The sequence below is a fragment of the Solanum dulcamara genome, chromosome 12, assembly GCF_947179165.1.
Source record: "Solanum dulcamara chromosome 12, daSolDulc1.2, whole genome shotgun sequence".
Classification (NCBI taxonomy): Eukaryota; Viridiplantae; Streptophyta; class Magnoliopsida; order Solanales; family Solanaceae; genus Solanum; species Solanum dulcamara.
In genome coordinates this window covers 11,354,221-11,368,641 of record NC_077248.1, presented here as the reverse complement: position 1 = coordinate 11,368,641, position 14,421 = coordinate 11,354,221, and the positions used below count along the sequence as shown (strand labels likewise).

At 38.6% G+C, this 14,421-nt stretch overlaps 1 protein-coding gene across 11 annotated transcripts in view; it reads left to right on the top strand.

Annotated features, from left to right (window-relative positions):
* Positions 1-14,421, top strand: part of LOC129875498 (regulatory-associated protein of TOR 1-like) — a 42,978-nt gene that overhangs the window by 5,276 nt on the left and 23,281 nt on the right. For all 11 annotated transcript variants that reach the window (XR_008763201.1, XR_008763203.1, XM_055950773.1 and 8 more), the window contains exons 2-12: positions 2,712-2,814; positions 9,045-9,127; positions 9,230-9,388; positions 9,464-9,580; positions 9,675-9,832; positions 10,446-10,600; positions 10,694-10,838; positions 10,916-10,994; positions 11,121-11,222; positions 12,011-12,094; positions 12,205-12,315. Coding sequence is in view for 9 of the 11 variants with exons in the window: in XM_055950773.1 (XP_055806748.1) it covers positions 2,712-2,814; positions 9,045-9,127; positions 9,230-9,388; positions 9,464-9,580; positions 9,675-9,832; positions 10,446-10,600; positions 10,694-10,838; positions 10,916-10,994; positions 11,121-11,222; positions 12,011-12,094; positions 12,205-12,315 (1,296 nt within the window). In the remaining 2 variants the exon portion in view is untranslated. The remainder of the gene's footprint in view (positions 1-2,711; positions 2,815-9,044; positions 9,128-9,229; positions 9,389-9,463; positions 9,581-9,674; positions 9,833-10,445; positions 10,601-10,693; positions 10,839-10,915; positions 10,995-11,120; positions 11,223-12,010; positions 12,095-12,204; positions 12,316-14,421) is intronic.

Below are 14,421 nucleotides of genomic sequence, written 5' to 3'. Positions count from 1 at the left end.
TTCTCTAGCTAGTAACCACACAAAACATGGAATTTTGGCTTTCCAAATTTGCTTCCATGGCCAGTTATGAATCTGGAGGTTGGACTGGTTCATGAGATGATATGCTGCATTGACCCTGTAGGAGCCCTTACTGTTCCCTTGCCACCAAAATGTATCTTCACCAGTTTGTAGTCCTGTGAACTGATTGAGAGCACTAAAACAATCAGCCACTCTCTGGACTTCCCAATCATTTATATGCCTTCTAAATCTGATATTCCAACCCTGCATTGACCACATCTCTGCAACTGTTTTGGAGTGATGGAGAGTTATGTTGTAAATATCTGGGAAGACCATTTTCAGAATAAAATCTCATGCCATTTTTTTTGACAATTGGTAAGTAGTGTTCTTCAGCATCAGGGAATGCTGGCCACCATCAAAAAAAGGTTACAGCCATGTTCAAACAAAAATTACAAGCTTCCTATCATATCTATGATTTGATCTACATTTTCTATACATAATTGTTTACACCAAAAAAGTAAAGATACTAAACAATTCCATTTGACATTGTGGATGGAATTGAGTCTATCTTCAAAACATCTACCATTCCTTTCCCTCCAGACAGCCCACCAAATACATGAAGGAATCAATTTCCACCATCTCTTTTGAGTCTTACTGCCTCCTCTTCTAATCCAGCAGCTAAGGAGGTCGGAAGTATGTTCTGGCATGGTCCAGCTTTGGCCAGAGATGTTTAGGAAAAGCTCCTAGTGTACTTACAATGTAAGAACAGATGTTTGTTTGTTTCTCCTGTCAAGTTACACAAAAAACACCTGGGAACTAGTGTCTTTCCTTTTTTTGGCAACACTTCTTGAGTAAGACATGCTCTTCTGATAACTAGCCATGTGAAGCATTTCACCTTAGAGGGTATCAATCCTTTCCAAATGTTGTTCCATTAGTGAAGTCTACCACCTGCCATTTCACTCCATCTACAACTCTAATCTTGGAGTGTCCTTGCAATTCACTCCATAATGCTCTGATGGACGTCCAGAGACTAACCCCATAAGGTGTGATGACCTCCTTGGTCATCCAATTATCCTCCTGCTCATATTTGGCTTTGATAACTCTCCCCCAAAGCTGATGTTGTTCTGATGTATACCTCCACAACCACTTCATCCTTAGGACTTTGCTGTGATCTTTCAGATTCTTGATTCCTAAACCACCAGACTTCTTGTCACATATAACTGCTTTCCACTTTACCAAATGGAACCTTTTCCTTTCTGAGTTCCCATTCCATAAGAACTCCCTCCTGATTCTAGGGAACAAAGACATTATATATGTTGGAAAGGACATCAAGAGTGGATTTGATGAGAGTCAATCCCCCCCCCCCCCCCCAAGACAATATTGTGACTTCCATCTGGCCAGCTTCTTCTCACATCTTTCAATGACATTGTTCCATATTTCAGTTGATTGTGATTTAGCTCCAAGGGGCATACCCAAGTACACAGAAGGAAGCTCCCCAGCCTTTCCACCCAAAATAGTAGCAAGGATCTCCATATTAGCCACTTCATTAATTGGATATAACATACTCTTCCTCCAGTTGATGCGTACTCCTGAAATACCTTCAAAGAGGACAATAATAACCCTGAGATGTCTTAATTGATCCTTATCAGCATCACAAAAAATAAGTGTGTCATCAGCATATTGTAGATGAGACACCTCCATACTCTCAGAAGCATTTTTAGCTACTTCAAATCCTCTTATCCATCCATTCACCTTGGCTGCCTTAAACATGTTGTTAAGTCCTTCCATGGCAATCACAAAGAGGAAGGGAGACAGAGGATCCCCTTGCCTAAGACCTCTTTGAGATTTAAAGAATCCAGCTGGACCACCATTTATAAGAATGGAAAAGCTGACAGTGGAAATACAAAAATTGATCCAGTGAAGCCATTTGTGTCCAAATCCCATCTTCTCCATCAAGCTGAGTAAGAAGTTGCAATTCACATGGTCATAGGCTTTTTCTATATCCAGTTTACACAGGATGCCTGGCTTCTGATGAAGGCCACCGCTTCATTGGCCACTAGCACGGCATCCATAATCTGTCTGCCTTTGATGAAGGCCATCTGATGATCATCTACCAATTTAGAGATCACCCCCTTCAGCCTTTTAGTGAGTACTTTGGAAAACAGTTTATAGACACTACCAATTAAGCTGATAGGCCTAAAATCTCTAAGCTCTTTGGCACCTTTCTTCTTTGGGATAAGCCTAAAAGTGATTTTAAGATGTAATCATTTTCTTCTTTGCAAAAAAAAGTTGTTTAGAGCTTCTTTATTCAGGCAACAAAAAAGGTTATCTAGAGCTGTTCTTGCTGCACAACAGTCTTGCCAAAGTCTCAAGATATGATTTGGATTTTTTAAATGCTTGATTGGATTTGTTTTATACCTGTTGCTTTTTACTTTATGCCTCTTTTATTACCAAGAAAGGCCTGAGAGCCCGTGGGCCGTGGCACATGGTTCAGAACTCGGTGGATAATGGGCTCGCCCCTCCATTTTCTGCACTTGTTCCTTGTTACTTGATGTAAAAAGAGAAAATCATATATATATGTAGTGCTTGATGACCTTTTGTTTCAATCTTATTTTTGAGCTTGCTAATATCTTACAGAGTTTGGGCTTAGTTCTCATATAATAAACAAATGTTTGATATCTTTTTACCATCTAAGCTTGCAAAACTTCTTGCAGATGAAGACGGGATGTGTTGCCCTTGTTTTGTGTTTGAATATCAGCGTTGATCCACCTGATGCAATAAGGATATCTCCTTGTGCTCGAATGCAGTGTTGGATTGGTATGCTAAACTTTCCTTCTACTAAAAGAACAAGTGTTTCTTCTTTTTGCTAACATTTTAGACAAGGTAAATATCTTATTTGATGTGATGGGATAATCTTCAGTATACAAGGGGCATACAAAAAGTAAATAGGTTTACACAGATAAGATTCTCTACAAAGAACACCGCAGCATCTATCCTAGCTGGGACCTCATTGGTGCTCCAAAAATTGACTAGACCCAAAAGACAACAAAACTATTTGTACTAAAGTGTTATCCACCTTTCAAGGGACAAAGGGGTTACTTCCCAAGCTCTACACCTCATTCTCCTTCATTTAGAGGCCCAATTGTATAACTTATCCTTAGTTCTGGTTTGTGTCGTCCACTGGATGCTGAACAAAATTAATACAGTTTGCTAATTGGCTTTCAACCTGCGTGTTACAGTAAGTGATCAGTATCTCGAGCGTTTGCAAATGTAGCACCAATTGACCTATATAGTCCCTACTTCCTCTAGTTTTTCGTTGTGAGCATGGTCTCCCTTACTGCTAACCAAGTGAAAAGCACATCTTGTGACCTTTCTACTTGACACCTTTGGTAGATGGGTTTTACTGCTAACCAAGTCAAAGAAGCACTCCTTTCGTTGATTTCATATTTAAGCATTTGGTCTGTCGTTAGGATCAAACACTTACTATTATGCCAAAAGCTATAGCTAATAGCAAAGGCACAACTTTATTTCTTAACTAAGTCCACCACACAAGTGCCATGTTCGATCATGACTCCGACCCGGGCCACCCTAGCCCCTCGTGGGCCTTGCCATAGGCAGGATGTTGGCATTACCCAACAATCCCTCTCCCCACACTTGCCTCATGCAACATGTTGCTCTTAGGAATCAAACCCATGACCTTGGCTCTGATACCACTTGTTAGGATCTAGCGCTTGCCATTATGCCAAAAGCTATAGCTAATAGCAAAAGCGCAACTTTATTTCTTAACTAAGTCCACCACGCAAGCGCCATGTTCGATCATGACTCCAACCCGGGAAGAGGCCCAAGACCTTTTATAATTGAGGTAAATAAATGGGAAGAGGCTTGACAATCAATTTTTTCTCCCACAGACCATTTACTAGTGGAGGAACTTGTGAGAGGGAAGACTAATCTACAATTGATTTTCGAGGGGACCGTGAATATGGTGCATGGAGGGAGTGCGACCATGAACTTAGCTGATATGCCTGTAGAGGAGGCTGAAGCAGAGGGACAACTGAATTCAAGACAAATCACACTGGTGGGAGACCCAACTCCTACTCAATTTGATGCGTCGGAATGCAACAAAGAAGCAGAAAGGAAAGCTGATTTGTGGATGCAACAAAATATTCTGAAACTACGCAAAGAGTTTGAAGTTGCATTTGAAGGGTGTACAGAGGAAGCATTAGCACTACTATTAAAAATTGATCATAAAAGGGTAAGGGAAGAAAACGAAATAGTGGCTACTGCTGAAAGTCTTGGCAAGCAAGATCCCCAAGCAGTTGAGGAACCTTATCATTGTTGTTAAATTTAAATATACAGAACCACGAAGTGAATCAAGAAGTCGAGGGAGGAATGTCCATCCCATTAGCATGAAGAAGAAAATATTCTCGTGAAACGTGAGGGGGCTAAACAAGGAGAACAAAAGGGAACCAGTAAGGAGTAGAATTCAACAAGAAGGGTCTGGCATTGTTGTGTTAGTGTGAAACAAGTTAAAAGGGGAAGTGGGGGATTACATACAACAATTGGGGGGAATAGGTGGATGTGGGGCATTTGGCTTGAATCTATAGGGAGTAAATGGGGATAATAGTGATGTGGGATATGAGATCCTGGAGGGAGAATTTGTGGAACATGGCAATCAATGCATTACTAGCAAGTTCAAGGGCATAAATGAGAATTTGACATGGTTTCTCATGGCTGTCTATGCTTCTTGTGATAGAAATGTTAGAACGGAACTTGGGAGGAGATGGGAGCCATGAGGAGGTTCTGTGAAGGACCATGGGTAGTATGTGGTGATTTCAATACTACTAGATTTCCCTCGAAAAAAACTAATTGCATTAGATTATGTGGAGATATGTCAGATTTCTCTAGCTGCATAAATAAATTAGAGCTGATTGACCCCCCTTTATTCGGGGGGTCTTATACAAGGAGAGGAGGAGAAAACCAGAGAATTGCTTCTAGAATAGACAGGTTCTTGTATTCATTCCCCTGGGATGAACTGTTCAATCAAATCAAACAAAGCACATTACCAAAACTAGGGTCTGATCATAACCCAATAATCCTGACTTGTGGAGATGGGACATTCGAAAGTCTTACTTCAAATATGAGAAATGGTGGCTAAATGTGGATGGCTTTAGAGACAAAGTGCATGACTGGAGCATGGATAACAGGGATAATTGGAAGGCTAGAAAAAATCAGAAGCATGGATAACAGGGGGAATTGGAGGGCTAGAAAAAATCAGATTATGGAGAAAATAAGCAGTTTGGAAGCCACTCAGGAACTCAGTCCTTTAACCGATTATGAGCAGTTGATGAGGGCCAGTGTAGCAATGAATTATGAGGAAGTGGCAAAGAATGAAGAAATACATTGGAGACAGAAATCCAGAATTCAATGGATCAAGATTGGTGATAAGAACACCAAGTTCTTTCATAGAATGGCTACAACTCACAAAAGGATTAATCCCGTTGATCCCATGAAGATTAATGAAGTTATGATTACTGATCCTTTGGCAATCAAAAGCTCAATTGTTCATTCCTATCAAGATTTGTATAAAGAACCTAAAGGATGGAGGCCATCTTTGAACATAATGGATGTTCAGACAATCACAAGGAATGAATCGGAATGGTTATCAAGGGGCTTTGAAGAGGAGGTTTGGGCAGGGATTAAATTATGTGCTATTAACAAAGCACTTGGCCCAGATGGCTATACTGTGATTATTTTTCATGCTTTCTGGGAATTGGTTAAAGAAGATTTGATGCAGACCTTTCATAGTTTTCATTCCCACCAAATGTTTGAGAAAAGTTTCAATGCCACCTTTGTAGCCTTTCTTCAAAAGAACACAGGCAAATGAGTTGAGGGACTTCATATCTATAAGTCTGATTACTGGAGTCTACAAAATTATTGCCAAGGTGCTGGCAGAGAGGCTGAAGAAAGTGATCAACAAGTTAGTTTATAAGCACCAAATGGCCTTCATCAAAGGAAGGCAGATCAGGGATGCTGCTCTTATAGCAAGTGAATGCATCGATACCAGAATCAGAAGTGGAGTGCCAGGGGTGGTGTGTAAGTTAGATATTGAAATAGCTTGTGATCACTTGAATTGAGATTTTCTGATCAACATCCTTAGACAGATGGGCTTTGGATGGAGATGGCTTAGATGGATAACTTTCTATATTAAAACCACTAGGTTCTCCATTCTTGTTAAGAGAGAAACCAACTGGTTTTTTACCAGCAGAAAAAGGTTTAAGACAAGAGGATCCACTGTCCCCTTTCTTGTTCATTATTGCTATGAGGGGTTTGGATAGTCTTATGAGAGTTGCCTCTAGAAATAATTGGATAAGGGGGTTTTGTATTAAAAACAAGGTAGAGGAGATTATGAAGCTGACTCGTCTACTGTATGCTGATGATACAGTAGTTTTTTGTGAAGCAGAACAGGAACAGATCTGTCACTTGAGGGTGATCTTGGTTATCTTTGAAGCATGCTCAGGTCTTAAAGTAAACGGGAGAAAGAGTGGCATTTTCCCAATGAAGGAAGTTGCAGATTGAGTGCCTAGCAAACATTTCTCAAGTGTAAGGTGTAAGGGCTGCCAACAGTCTACCTTGGCATACCCTTGGGGTCCAAACATAAAGCAATTGAGATATGGGATGACATAATTGAGAAGTCTGAGAAACAAATAGCAATATGGAAGTCCCAATACTTATGTCTGGGAGGGAGAGTAACCTTGATTAACTCAGTGTTTGAGTCTATGCCAATATATGTGATGTCATTATTCCCCCTCCAGGGAGGGTGATAAAGTCATTGGATGGATTGAGAATGAACTTTCTGTGGCAAGGAAACAAGATTGTGAAGGGATTTAATTTGGTGAAATGGGTGACAGTTCAGCAGAGCAAAAAGAATAGGGGATTGGGAATCAGAAACCTTAAGCTACAGAACAAGTGTTTGCTATCCAAATGGCTATGGAGATATGTTCATGAGAATCAGGATCTATGTAGAGAGATAATTCAACATAAATATGGGAAATAAGATCACTGGTGCACAAATGAAGTGACCTCCACTTATGGAGTTGGGATGTGGAGAACTATCAGAAATTACTGGAGAGACCTAAAATGCCACACTATGATTTCTGTGCGGAGGGGGTAATAAGGCAAAGTGCTGGACAGACAAATGGTGTGACCAGGGGATCCTAAAAAGCTTATTTCCTGGACTTCTTTCCATATGCTCTAATCCTGAGTACAGAATAGAGGAGATGTGGACCACACAAGGTTGGAACCTAGTCTTCAAAAGAATTCTTAATGATTGGGAAATTGGTGAGGTGGTGGAGCTCTTGAAGCTGGTTGGAGGGTTCCCGGGTACCACTTTAGATCCAGATAGATTGATTTTGGTACACCAAGAGGATGGAAAGTTCTATGTTAACAGGTTGTATAAGTAGGGGGTGATGGGAAGGGCAGCCAAGACAAGAATTGAAAGATATGTGAAATTTGAGAATAAAATCCCTAAATTTCAAGATAAAGTACTAAGAACCCTAATTGATCTTAGTATTCAAAATTAGCTGATTAAAACTAATTATGATACAACAACAACAATAACATACCCAGTGAAAACTAATTATGATACAAATAGAGTCAATTCAAGAACTTAGATCAAAAGTGATCTAGACTCCTACTTCGAAGAAATTAGAGACCACAATTAGTATAAGACTAATTACTTTCTTTGATTTACTTTAATAGAAACCAAAGATATCAAGTTAAGTATTAATCTTACCTCTTAAATAACATTCTTATGAGGTTGTAAGATAAATTCATAGTCACCATACACAAAGGTTTAAAGAAGAGAAACCTCTCAAATAATATTAATAATGTCATTAAAAATAACAAAATCCACCCCTATATATATGGTGGAAACCTATCCCAAATAGCATGAGATTCAAATCCTACTTTTATGGAAATAATAACTACGAAACTTTTAAACTAGAAAACTTTTAAACCAGGAAACTTTATACTAGGAAAGCATATAAAAATAATGTCAAACTTTTTCCTACAATTAGTTGTCAAGAAAAAGGAAAGAACTGACAAATTTCCACCAAAACTTCTACGTGACTTCAACAGTTTTAGCATGAAATGTCAGCATCTTTTGGCTTTGAACATTCAGTGTTTTTTGAGCTTCCTTTTGGAGCTTCATGTGGCCCCAATCTTTTTCCTTTTGGGCTTGAATCTGGACACTTCTTCTGTGATAAACATTTTCTTGATTTTTCATTGAAACCCGTCAATTTTATGGAGGTATGCCAACGTGGATGCTATCAACTTCTCTTGATTTTTGGTCTATCATATCCATTCTCCATGAGAAATATGGCAATTCTCCCATTTCTTTCCTTTTATTTCTGTAGATTCTGTCCTCTTTTTGAGTGTTTGCACTTTTACTTGCCTTTGGATTTCTTTTAATATATGGTTTTCCAGTGACAAAGTCCTATTCTCAATTCCTCTCTGCCAATTCACCCCCTTATTTGTTCTTTCATGATTTTATCATCCAATTTTGTGGTGTCCTTGACCTTCGTATGTGAATTGTCTCCTGCTCCCTAAGAGTCCCTCACCCCCTAGTTTTTGCCCTTCCTTTTGGAATAATAACCTTAACAGGTTTTTCAGAGCTCTCAGTTCTCCGGATAGCATTTGTTGAAGGTTCTGTGTCATACTTGTGCAGTAGCATATCTTTGGGAACCTTTTAAGTATTATGGAGTTTTGTATACTTTTTGCTTTTGTTATCACTCCAGCAATGACAGCAGAATGTAGGAGAATAGTTGATGATAGTACATCTTGGCTTACTCTGTTGTTTTACTTGAATATATTTCGGTATCAGCCATGCCAGCTTTCATAGCAAGCAGTTCATATTCTCTTGGGGATATTGGATGAATTTGGTTAAGAAGCTACCTCTTAGTTGCAATCAGCAATTTTCAAATTTTGGTGCGTGAAAATTTCTGTCCACCAGCAATCACTTTGGTACTTACTATTATTCCGTATGACAGATCCGCTTTCTATGCCACCTCAAAGAGCCCTTGAAACAATTGGGAGAACATTGCACCAACAATATGAGAGGTGGCAACCTAAGGTAAAAAAATGTTTTTGTGATAATAGATATTATGCATGGACAAGGTGTAGTAAGGTATTCAGTAATTTAATTAAAATGACCCAAATATCTTACTATATGTAGGCACGCTGCAAGATCTCCTTGGATCCTACTGTCGATGAAATTAAGAAACTTTGCACAACTTGTCGAAAGTATGCCAAGTCCGAACGAGTTCTTTTCCATTACAATGGACATGGTGTACCAAAACCATCACCCAAGGATGAAATTTGGCTATTTAATAAGGTTTTCTTTCTTACTCAAATTGCTTTCACAGAGCATTTGCGATATCTATTTTTTCTTATTGGACATCTGGTCTAGAGTTATACGCAGTATATCCCATTGCCTATCAGTGACCTGGACTCTTGGTTAAAGACACCCTCAATCTATGTGTTTGACTGCTCAGCCGCTGGGATGATCGTTAATGCCTTTATGCAGGTGCGTATTTTAATAACGCAGTACATGCTTAAGATGAGGTGATCTACCTATCTGCTATGCTCATTATCTAATCAAAGCCAATTGCTTAATGCAGCTCCAAGACTTAACTGCCTCTACCTCCGGACCTTCTACAAGAGATTGTATTCTGCTTGCTGCCTGTGAAGCACATGAGACACTTCCTCAGAGTGCTGAATTTCCTGCTGATGTTTTCACTTCCTGCCTCACTACGCCAATCAAAATGGCATTGAGATGGTGACTTGCTCTCAGAGAAAGTTGTTTATCCTTTCTGCTTTTCTTCCTGCTTTTTGCTAAACCTGTCCAATTCTGCAATGGGGTGAACTAGCAGCAATACTTAATTTTGGAAACTTGGAATACCATTTCAGTGGGTTTGGTCCCTGACTGATGGATATTATGATTTTCTCTCTCTATGGTATTCTATAGTTTATCTTAAGTGTCATGTCTGTTTTGCATCTACTAACCATATACATGGAAAGTGAGAATAACTTTCTCACCAAAAGAATATTTGAAACAGGACAAGTCCCTTTGATACCCCAAAGTTGTATGGCACCTCGTATTCCAGGAACCACATGGGTGTTGTCTATTATGCCAACCGTTTCTATAGGATTAATATACTGTCTTAGGGAATTTCCACTTAGTATGTCAGAGTGTACTCTTAGTTATTTGTGCTTACCTCAAGTGTGATGTTGTCAGAATTCTTAGATAACCTGTCACTTTCTTTCAATCATTATGACCTATCTTTATTCATAAGAATCTTTTCTATTCTTTATTCTTTTTCTTTTTAACTTTTCAGTCAAATTTGTTATAACTAGTTTTTCTTTCTTCGTATCTTTTTTTCGGCTGTTAGGTTTTGCACGCGATCGTTATTTTGTGAGTCATTTGATTATGCTCTGATAGATAGAATTCCGGGCCGCCAAACAGATCGGAAGACACCTCTTGGTGAATTGAATTGGATTTTCACTGCAGTAACTGATACAATTGCCTGGAATGTTCTACCACGTGGTAATGTGATAGACTAGTTAGATTGATGCAGTTTTCCTAATTCCTTTTTTGGTGTTTTAAACTCTTCCTAATCTGTAAGCTTCCAAGCCGCAGATCTATTTCAGAGATTGTTCAGGCAAGACCTATTAGTTGCTAGTTTGTTCAGAAATTTTTTACTTGCTGAAAGAATCATGCGATCTGCAAATTGTTCACCAATTTCATACCCAATGCTACCACCTACTCATCAGCACTACTTGTGGTAACTACAGAAACACTCAAGCTACGCAAATTCATGCTTTACCTTCTCCTCATTTGGGGCCTGTACTTGTTCCACAGGGATGCTTGGGACATGGCAGCAGAAATCTGCCTTTTGCAGCTTCCAACTTTGCTTGATGATCCGAGTGTGGAATTTCAGGTGGGATAATGTGTTATTGTCCCTTTGATTGTATATATTTAGTTCCTAAAAGTTGGTCTGTTTTCTGAAAAATTGGTCCATATATCTTCTCAAGATTAATATTTTCCCATCTTTTGATTTCTTCAGCCTAGCTCATTCTTCACTGACCAGTTGACAGCTTTTGAGCTTTGGCTTGACCATGGATCAGAGAATAAAAAACCACCGGTGCAGTTGCCCATTGTGCTGCAGGTAAGAAATATTATGGTTCAAATCAAATAAAAGGCCATATACTCTATCCTCCACAGACCCCATCTTGGGATTTCACTGGGTATGTTGTTGTATAACATGCTAAAATTTAGAATACTAGAATGTTCTTAAAAAATTAAAGAGAATAAATAACCAGAAAGTCATGTCATTATGTGAGGAATGGTTAATCTCTCCTCTTATATATAACTTAAAAGCCATCAAATATTGGGTACTCTCAGCACAATTGGGTCTTCATCTGTTTCGTGTTTTACATACCTTTTTTTTTCCTCAAGTAATCTTGCAATCTATGGCAGATTAGTGTACGTTTTTGTCAATTCTAGTGTGCATATCCTTACCGTTGCAGAAGCAAATTACCACAAGGCAAGTGATTGAAGTTTCTGAGGGAAAATCAGCAGAACTGGTTTTAGTAATGTTAGTGCTCAGTCAAAACAATCATCTTAGCTTTTCTATAGGGGTTGCTTGAAGAGTAGTTGGTACTGTTCGTAGTGTGAGCACATTTCTTTAATTGAATTGTGAAGGATGTCTAGATTTAATTAGTGTTTTACCTAACCAAAAGAAAAAACAGATTTACTTTATGTTTATCTGCTTGACTCGACAGAAGGATACATAAATTGGAAAACCATAGTTTTCCTAAGATACAGCTGATTGCTAATTGTCTTTCTAATATTTTTCCTATTTATTAGATTGTCTTCACACTATCGAGGGCTTTGTTATTTTGGTGCATTTTTCTCTTTGTATGGGATGATAACCGGGTTATTCTTTGTTATTAGGTGTTACTTAGTCAATCCCACCGGTTTCGAGCACTGGTTCTTCTCGGAAGATTTCTTGATATGGGACTTTGGGCTGTAGATCTGGTACTTATTGGTGGTGGTGCATTTCAAGCTTCTTGTTAATTAGGCTGGCTGCCTCTAATTTTCTGTGTCCAATTTTCAAGTAATTCTTAAGTCAACAAATTTATTTCCAGGCCTTGTCTGTTGGAATATTTCCTTATGTTCTAAAGCTTTTGCAATCCACCACTCCGGAGCTTAGGCAAATTCTTGTCTTCATTTGGACGAAGATCCTTGCCCTTGATAAGGTACATGAATTGGTTTGTCTATCACCTGTGTTGTCTCATATTAAATTTCTCATGTTTCAGTTTTATCTATATTTGTTTCTCATATAAATGTCTTGCAATCTCTTTCTGTACCTATGCACCATCAGTGAAAAATAATAGATACAGAAAAAATATTTGTGTGAGAAAAGTGGTGTGCTTCACCTGGATTGCGTTGCACAAAGCATGTTTAACTTTAGTAAACTTTGGGGGCTCTGCATGTGGAGTCTATGCTTTTTTGTGCAACAACAGAACAACTGTTCCTGCAATGCCCATGTCTTGGCAGATCTGGGATTCTTCACTATCCCATTTGGTATTAACTGGGTGAAATTTCTCGATGTGATCTGCAGCTGAAAGTCGAGGATAAAGAAGCATAAGGCTATTTGAAATGCTAGTACTGTGTGTTTAGTATGGGAATATTTGGAAATAAATAAACACTAGATGTTGTGATGGAAAGCATTCGATCTTTCCGCGAGTATAAGAACTACGTCTCTGTTGTAAATTAGTTGGGTCTGGTCATATGGATTCTCAGTATTTTATTCCACTCCGTTAGATCCATTTCATTAAGATACTCAATGATTTAACTCTTGGGGACCAGGCCATGTAAGCATGCCAAAACAGCCGGTTAAGAAGTGAATTTTGGGCCTAACTCAACCTCAAAAGGCTTGCTAATGAGTTGAGCATTGCCCAAAAGACCATATAAGGAGACAAACAACCTATCGTTCAACCAATTTTGGACACTTCAAACCCCAACCCTCCTCACGCCAAACCCATCAACTAGAGCGTAGACAACCTAATATTGAGGGCCAATAATGAGACATACAATAACTAGGATGGACTCAGCTTTGATACCTGTTAAGAAATGGAATTTGGACCTAACTCAATTGTAGAAGCTAGCTCATGAAGTGAGGATAGTGCAAAGACCATATAAGGAGACAAACAACTTATCCCTCCACCAATGCGGGATACTTAACTAGCCTTAATCCCAACTAGTTAGTATTATATATTTGGATTTTTTTTTACTATTGCATTCTATTCTTTGCCAAATTCATTAGGATTTCGAGAGATTGTAGGTCTTTTGGGACACCTTTCTATTATGTGATTAGGTCTATCATTCTTTTTTTTTGAAATAGGTAACTTTGTAGTCACACAAAAAACTCATCAGGAAACTTGATGGGGAGCAATTTACAAATCCCTAGGGGGTGCCATCAAAATCAAAATCCAAAATAAACTTTCAAAAATTTACAGTTGGCCTATAAACTCCACTAAAAATTTACAGTTCCATGATGTGAAATGGAACTGTTAGTGTCTTTTTTTTCTTGGTGTAAAGGAAACTGTATAGAGGAAGTAGATGAGCTCATAGATTTCTTAGGTGCAAGGTAGGACGGCTGTCTCCGAAAGACCTCGGCTCAAAAAAGCATAAAAAGCATAAAAAGAGGTAAGATAAGGCTAAGAAATTCAAAGCAATTTGGAAAGCAAATAATGAAAGCTTTACAGATAAAATAGAGTAGTCGAAGTACATAAAGTAGCAGTAGTAATTCTCAAAAAAAAAAAAAAGAACTATCTACTTCCCCCACTAAATTCTGCTTACACCAAAAATACAAAAACTAAGACATCTCATCTTGATCTTCTCTGTGTTGCTAACCTTCCCTTCATAACATCTCTCATTCCTTTCTTTCCATAGTGTCCACCAGATGCAAGCAGGGACATTCTTCCACCAATTTTCATTTGATCCTCTCTTTCCAATTTCTTGCAGTGTGTTAGTACCTCAAAAGTGGTTCTGGGCATTGTCCAGTTTACCCCAAGTATACAAAAGAACATGTCCCACAGATCTGTAGATGTCTTTCAATGTAGAAATAGGTGGCCATTTACTTCAGCCTCTTGTCCACACATATAACACCTTGAACATATCTGTATACCTCTTCTTTGTTGCACTTCATGGGTTAGGCATGCTCTTCTAATTACCAACCAAGTGAATCATGCAACTTTTAAAGGAATCTTTATCTTCCAGATTAATTTCCAAGGCCAAACTGTTGTCAACGAATGATTTCTATTCCTCTCCCAGTGAAGTCTACTTCACTGTGAAAACTC